Here is an 8,101-nt window from a genome sequence, read left to right on the forward strand (position 1 = left end):
TTTTCTGAGCAGAAAACAGCATAGTACATTAATGCATTTGTCATAATTGAAATTATTAGCAGGAAACCAAAGGAAACTAATTGGCGTTTTAATTAAATACCATAATGTGTTATTTCCTTAAATAGGTAAGAAGAAATCATCGAAACAAATGTGGACCATATTAGGACTGAAGTACGAGTTTCACAAACATTAAAGCTTCAAACACTTTGTTAGTGTAAAACACATTTTTATACAAATGAGGCACTTCATTTTATTCATTTGTTCTTCCACAAAATCAGTGTAAGAACATTAGATCTTGTGTACTACATCAGTCACACACCTGACTATCAAACTGCAGGTATTCTCTCAAAGAGCTTATTTCTCACACTTGGAAAAACCAAAAGGCTTATCTGCCTGCCAAAAATTTGTTTTAGAGGATCCATTTTTCATAATCAGTGGACGTTGGAGATGAGCACCACTCCCATGAGAATCACTCTATGAAGTAGATACGTTTTGATGCAGGTATACCCTCTGAATTTCAATCAGCAGCAGATTCACTGCTCAGATTCATCAAGAGATTGGTCATGGTGATGGCACCCACACAGTGTTCTTGTGAAATCCAAACAACCCCAAACCAGAGGTGATGGAAGTTGAGTTGTTCTGTGCATTATGCATGGTCATGCAGATGGTCAATGGAATGGGCTTGAGGAAAAGACAAAACAGGCAGCATGCCATGCATGGAATACAGAACAATATAAACAACTGGAGAGGTCACTCAGAGAATGGCCTCTAAAAATTTTGTCTAAAATAACAAAGATTGCAGTGAATATCTTTGGGCTCCCCTGACCTTTCCTCTTAGAATAATGGAATAGTTATGAATACATAAACAAGCGAAACCAATTGTTATATAACTATTATATTGTGCCTATTTTCAAGTTTCAAGTTTGTACTGCCTCAATATAGTGCAATAATGCACTGTTTGCAATCTGTCAGATTTTCACTCCTGGTAGGTGTCACATTTCTCTGCACAACAGTTGGTAGCGTTGTCATAGAACAGGCTGAAAGACTGGAGAGACACAGTGGGACAGGATAGACCCCATTAACATTTGGAACAAATCCAACATGTATATATCTTTTTTGATTTCTTTAACATTGCGAGATACAGCGTATTTATTTTGGTTAATGCATAGATCTTGCTGAAAAAAAAAAAAAAGACAGCTGTATTCAGGTGGCTGGTATCTATGAGTGAGGACAAAAGGGGACATCTAGGCCCTAGCTTAGGTATGGGCTCTACTGAGTGCCATTCTAGTTCAGTATAGCTTTGCCATCTCTAAAGCCATGTACATACATATATAGTGGGCTAAAAGTATATATGGGGTGACTAATCAACACAAAAATAACATATTTTTTTAGGTTAATTATTCCTTTAAGGATACCTTTACAGAAATCATTTTCTAAAAATGCTTTCTGGATATTCCCTTAATGAGTTTTAATTTCATGCCAGCTTTTTTCACTCTTTAATTTTGGCTGTTTGACTTCTCCCCCAGTAAAACAACATGTCGGATGTGTTTTCTTCGCATGACTATACTAAGCCTGCTTGCTACACTGTAGTTCTAAAACCTGCAATATTCAGCCAAGAACAACATGTTTTTTTTTCTTAAGTGGCTGCTTTCTCATTTCATTTTGAGAAAGCTTTCAGTTTGTGCCTCATATGCTCCAGGCTTTTACTTCCCAGCATTTGTAATTATATCCCACTTCTCCACAGTGAGTGACAACACCAAGCTGGCCCTAATGAACAAATACAAGGACAACATCATCGCCACGAGCCCCATCGACAGCAACCACCAGCAGAACACGCTGCTTCCACACAACACCTCCACCAGCCAACGCAAACGTCTCTCCAGCAATACCCGTGGTGAGTCACTCTCTCCCATAGCTTTACCCTTTGACAGAGAAAATAAGAAAATAGATCGCCACCGCTCCATGACTCTGCCCACTACCAGCAGCAGCAAGCGGTACATTGTATTATTTTATAAGGCTGGACACTGTGACTGTCAGTTGAAGGCCTTTATTCTTTACCCTATTGATTTTAATCTTTTACCCTAAATTCAGTTATGGAGATTTCCCTTTTGGAACCATTTTATTGTTTGAAAGACAATAAAATCCCCAAAATAAATCAAACTGAAAAAAAAAGATGGAGGTTAAGGTTTATGGAGATATTTTGGTTTTGTCTCGTGGCATCTGTGACATACTTAAAGGTACACCTAATACACCTTTAAGTCAAACTAAAATGAAACTATACAATACATTATCAAGATGCCCTCAGGGCAGGCTCAACGTTGATGGTAGGTCACCCATGTTTAAACAGCACACAATAACTGTTCTTACGCACAGAAAACAGAAGAAAAATAGACTTGAAGAGTAAAAAAAACAAAAACCTTTATATCCATGAATGTAGACCAATATGTATTTAATGCCACTGCACAGTTTTTTTTATTGAAAAAGAAGCATTATGTCTGCTGGAAATGTGACATGTTGTATTGTAAGTTTCTTTCACCTCTGGGTGGGCATTTTTCATAGCATGTTTTGACAGACAACTGCGAGCTGTTGCTGTGAGGAGACATGCTGTCAGCTTCTATAGAGGTGCAAAGAACCTCATACTGTGCAGCTTTCAAAAGTTAAGCTTTAAACTCCCTGTTTTTTCACAGCAATTTAACATGCAAGATTTGAGATTCACGAAGAATTTTCATGTTAGATTCATATTCCATACAGAAAGTGTTGATCACTGTAAAAACTGCTGAGTTATCAGGGGGTAACAACAGCAGCCTTTCTTTCATATGTTCAGATATGATAATTACAAGTTACTTTAACCTCTATTTATTTGTCAAAACTCACAGCATCAGATAGTCTGACAGCCTCAACACTGCAAATGTTACCCGATAATTCAAAGCATGACAAAAAAATCGGCAGGAGTGCTAAAATCACAGATGGTACTAAATGAGTAATAGCATTGTTCACCAACTGGTTCAAATTCCAGTGTAAGTCTCATCAAAACTGCCTCTGAATTTGAATTGAAATCATATATGATAAAGTAGGGGTGTAACGATACACAAAAATCACGGTTCAATACGTACCTCGGATTTGAGGTCACGGTTCGGTTTATTTTCGGTGCTGTATGGGAACAAAATGCAAAACATACATTTTCTTGTTGTGTATTCAGAACTTTTGTAAACTAACAATTTATTATAACATACAAAATATGAAAATAAAATGAAAAAATATAATACTGTTGTAAAGTGCTGCCTGGTAATACAATATTCTCAAATAAACAAAATATATATAAAATAAGCTTTCCAATGAATAAAATATTCTCAAACAACAACAATATGAAAATTATAAAAAAAAAATTCCTAACTGCTTGTTAACGGCTTTTAACAAAACTTTTTCACAAGTACAGTGCAGCACTAACAGTTCCAGCATGTAGCCCTGTTCAGATTTACTCAGCCTTCATATTTTTTGCCAGAAAGATTAACTTGTCCACATTGACTCCACCCATGAGTTATTTGTGAGTACAGGCTTTCATTACGAAGATATAAGGATGACAATATGCATTTTTGGACGATTTATTTACAGTTGCGTTTTTTTGGACAAGCATCAACACAGTCACCTACACTGTCACTGTGTGCTCTCTAGCGCTAGTCTAACTGCGGTTTGCAGGTCACAGCTCCCAGCTGCTGGCATCGCCGTGTGGAATAGTAATGTTCAAGCCACGTCACCATTAATATACATATACATGACTTGGATCGATGAGCAGGGTGATCGGAATGTTTTTCCTGGGACGGGACAGGATTCTCAAACCACACCACCAGCACATCTGTGACCCTCACCGGTAAAATGAAAACCAGTTAAACTGTCACACAAGAAACATGTCTCTCTCTTTTGCAATATTTAACCAGGAAGTCACAGCGTTCCCAAGCAGGAGACTTTAGCGACAAGGGAGAGTCTTCAAGCTCTGTCTTCTCGCTAGCGTTAGCCATGACATGATCGGGCTGCACATGTAGCTGCAATGGGAAAATAAACACACGGAACTTCCGTTCCTGCAACTCCCGTTCCTGCAACTCCCCCGTGCACAGCCCTGTACCAAACTGAATGTCCTGTACCGAAATGGTTCAATAGAAATACATGTATTGTTATACCCCTATGATAAAAGTATTTTCTACGCAGATGATACTCAAATTACTGTGCTTGCGCAAGTCCGAGTAAAATCTGTCAAGACCTCACTTGTGATAAAGGAAACTCCTCATTAGGTGGCTGACTGAAGTTTATTTATTTCCGCTTAGAGAAGATAGAAATAGTTCTCTTCCTCCTGTGATCAAAGAATTTATCTGGAACTCAATTTTGAGGCCGTTTTATAAATACATTGCTCAAAAAAATTAAGGGAACACTTTAATCACACATCAGATCTTGATGAACAAAATTACGTAACAATGGTCAATGGAAACCAAAATCATCAACCCACTGAGGGCTGGATCAAAATCACACCAACAATAAAAATAAAAAAAATCAAATCATGCACTGAAACATTATGCCCCATAGGTGCCAAATTGCATTTAGGTCAACGAAACACCAGTGCCAGTCAATGGGATCAATCGTTCGTCATCCAGGAACTGCTTACGCCATCCTGCTCTCATCTGTGAAGAGAATGGGACACCAATGGCAAACCTGCAGATTCTGGTGTTCTTTTGTGAATGCCCAGTTGAGCTGCACAATGCCGATCATGGAGTCTGTTTTTTGGCAGTTTGGTCAGAAACATGCACACTAGTAGCCTGCTTGAGGTCGTCTTGAAGAGCTCTGTCAGTGCTCCTTTTGTTCCTCCTTGCACAAAGGAGCAGATACCAGTCCTGCTGCTGGCTTTATGCTCATCTATGGCCCTGTCCAGCTCTCATTGTTTGACTCTTGGTATCTTCTCCATGCTCTTGAGAGTGTGCTGGGAGACATAGCAAACCTGCTTGTGACTACAAGTCTGGCTGTGCCATCCTGGAGGAGCTCAACTACCTGTGCAAACTGATGGGCTGCAGGTACTGCCTCATGCTATCACTAGTGACATGGAAACTAGCAGCACACAAAAACTAGAGAAGAATCAATCAGGGAGGATAAGGACCGAGCAATCGTCTGTGGCCGACACATTTGAAACCATTCCCCTTTTACTTTTGCCTCTCCATTGCACATGTTGTCACTTTCATTTGGACCAAAGCAGGTGAAATTGATTCACAATCACTATTGCTTCCTAAATGGACAGATTGATATCCCTGAAGTTTAACAGACTTGTGGTTAGACTGTGATGATTAGGTGTTACCTAATTTTCTTGAGCAGCGTAGTTTTCTAATAAATGCTTTATATAGCAACTGCTGATCAACATATCATTCTAATGCTTAAATTAACTAGTTCCTGTTAACCACACAGTTACTGTTTAAACCCAGTTTTTGAGTGCAGATACAGATACAAATAATTGAGATGTTTAACCAGATTACAGATTCTTTTTCAGACTTTTTCATTCAGAACCAAAAACTCACACCTATCGGAGAACAGAATACAAGCTTTGCTGTCAACTTCAACCAAATTACTACACAAATCAGAAGATTTATGGATTTCAGGAAAGCCTTATGTTGGATTCAAAGTTACAAATGTGTCCTTAGCCAACACTAGAAATGGCAAACTCAGTTATTTTTCTTGACAGGACATTTGTATGAGTTTCAACAACAAGACATGCGTTTTTAAATTTTAATTACCAAGTCAGTCACCCAGAGCCCTCTCACCCCAGCCTGCATGGAACAAGTGCAGCGGGGAATTCCTCCAGCTAACTTTCGGTTTTGCACTCCACTAAATTGAATATAATTAAATAATTCAACAGTATGGCTCTTCTAGACTTTACTTTAAAAATGTAGTGGTCACAAGCATTTCATGACTGAATAATTGCCTTTACAAGGCCATCATGGAGTACAGTATATAAGGAAAACGCTCTATGCTGTCACACAGAGAGCAGAGGAGAGCATCAGACTGCAGCACTTACAAGTGAGACCGGCTGACCAGCACACACTGCAAGACTGGGAAAGCTAGCAGTGAATGAGTGAATGACTGTTAGTGATTCGTGCACATGCCGGACCTTCAGCTCAGGACAAGGAGCAGACGGCAGGCTCAGACAGTAATTACTGACCAAGTGACCAAGTGAATGACTTGTGCATCCCCTGTCTGACAGCTCAGGGCAGTGAGCAGGCTTGGAGAGCGAGTACTGAGTTAAAACAAGCAGTGGTTACTTTACTCACAGGGTAGGTTTATACATTAGCTACACGAAATAGAGGTAATATAAGAGTTGCGGGAAGTGTGAGTTGCACATGGTCTCACAATATCTTCACAATAAACACAAGCATTTAGCAGGTGATAGGGGTGAGGCAGTGAATGAGTTAATGGAGACAAGGTCTTGTAGTTAGTACAAATAAAAAAAATTAAAAAAAACTCTTGAGGTTTGAACAACTGACTCGTGACTCGCACATCACTAACCACCGCCTCCAAGAATCTATTCAAAGGCCACACACTAAAACGAATTGCTGCTAGTGTGGCAATGTTTTCAATAAAAATGAGGCATGCAGTGAAGGCAATAGGTGTTCAACTTGCAGCAACATTGTGATCGATTCCCAGCTGCACATATCTTTTATCTGCAAATGTTTATCTCTCACAGCTACATAGCAGGCAAGCAATCATGGTGAGCCACTGAATGCCACCGCGCAGGTTTAATCATTGACAGCATCACAAATGCCCTTTGGAAAACTCCCAAGGACCCTGAGACATTTTAAACTCATTGGACAAAGGTTATCAATAATACAGTAAAGAAATACAAGGCTGTGCAAGAAAAGTTGGATCATGAAACATGAGGTCTTTGCAGGACAGTTAGGATAAAACCACTGTTATAAACAATGTTATCCTGAGAGATGAATGCCCTTTGAAAAATGAATCAATAAAAATGTTTAGTGTGAATGTGGTCTGAATTTGAAACCCTCAAACATACAGTACATCTCTTTTTCTTTTTACTTAAATAAGTCAAACTGTATTTCTTTCCATTTTCCCATCGATTCCAGTCTGAAGCACTTTTTGTGCACCATTCATTTGTGCTCACTGCTGTCATCATACTGCACTCCCATCTCTCCTCATGCTCACCTTTGCCAGCCCAAGCCTTGATAGTGTAGGAGTTGTACTCTATGACAGGAGATTGAGAAATACAGGAAATGGAGCGTCATTATCCCATTATGATAAACAAGAGAAAAAGAAGGCAGCGACATTTCCAAAATGTCATTTTGGAAATTTCCAGTTGACCTCAGACCATAATTCACTTTCCTCCACACTCTGCTTCACAGATGCTTAAATCTCAGCCCATTTTTAAAACAAGTCTGTGATGTTAGTCACTACTGAGACACTCAAGAAATTAACTTCCTTTCTATCAAAGAAAGAGTACACCATGCACAGTCATGCAGTTGGGATTGGGTACCAACCTCTGTACTTTTAAAGGTACTGACTGAAGTACTGTATGTTGGCTATGGAGTAGCAATTCATGATAAATTAATCGGTGCCAAAGCTTAATATAGCAGTTTATTTGAAAGTTATGTTATCATACGGATTTCTTTGCAGTATAGCTAGATGCTACTGACATAAAATTAGAATGACTGACTGACATGTGAGGTGCATTATTACTGGTAAACCACTTATGACAAATTGTCTCTAGTAGTTAATAATTTAACTGGTTGGGACTGAAATAACTTTTTCGTTTTTACAGAGGGAATATCGTAGTGTACAGGAGGTAAGTGCGCATTGTATACAGAAGTAAATGTGCATTATATACATTTAAATACATTGTAAAAGTATTGCCTTGTTGAAGGCTGGATGCATAAATAAATACAGTGTTTGAAAAAAAACGCGAAAAAAGTACAAAAACGCACTAAACCACACAAAAACACTCAGAGCTACTGTAACCGACTGCCACTCGTAAGGCGCCATCTTGGATCACCCCACACCCTCCCATGTATTTGTTTTTGCAACCATCCGTTTTAATTAAATTGAATTTATGTCTGGT

General features: G+C 38.9%; 1 protein-coding gene across 8 annotated transcripts in view; it reads left to right on the plus strand.

Annotated features, from left to right (window-relative positions):
• Positions 1 to 8,101, plus strand: part of astn1 (astrotactin 1) — a 422,909-nt gene that overhangs the window by 111,611 nt on the left and 303,197 nt on the right. For all 8 annotated transcript variants that reach the window (XM_030401856.1, XM_030401857.1, XM_030401860.1 and 5 more), the window contains exon 5: positions 1,745 to 1,894. In XM_030401856.1, the coding sequence (XP_030257716.1) occupies positions 1,745 to 1,894 (150 nt within the window). The remainder of the gene's footprint in view (positions 1 to 1,744; positions 1,895 to 8,101) is intronic.

This window comes from Sparus aurata, chromosome 21 (genome assembly GCF_900880675.1).
Source record: "Sparus aurata chromosome 21, fSpaAur1.1, whole genome shotgun sequence".
In the NCBI taxonomy this organism is placed as follows: Eukaryota; Metazoa; Chordata; class Actinopteri; order Spariformes; family Sparidae; genus Sparus; species Sparus aurata.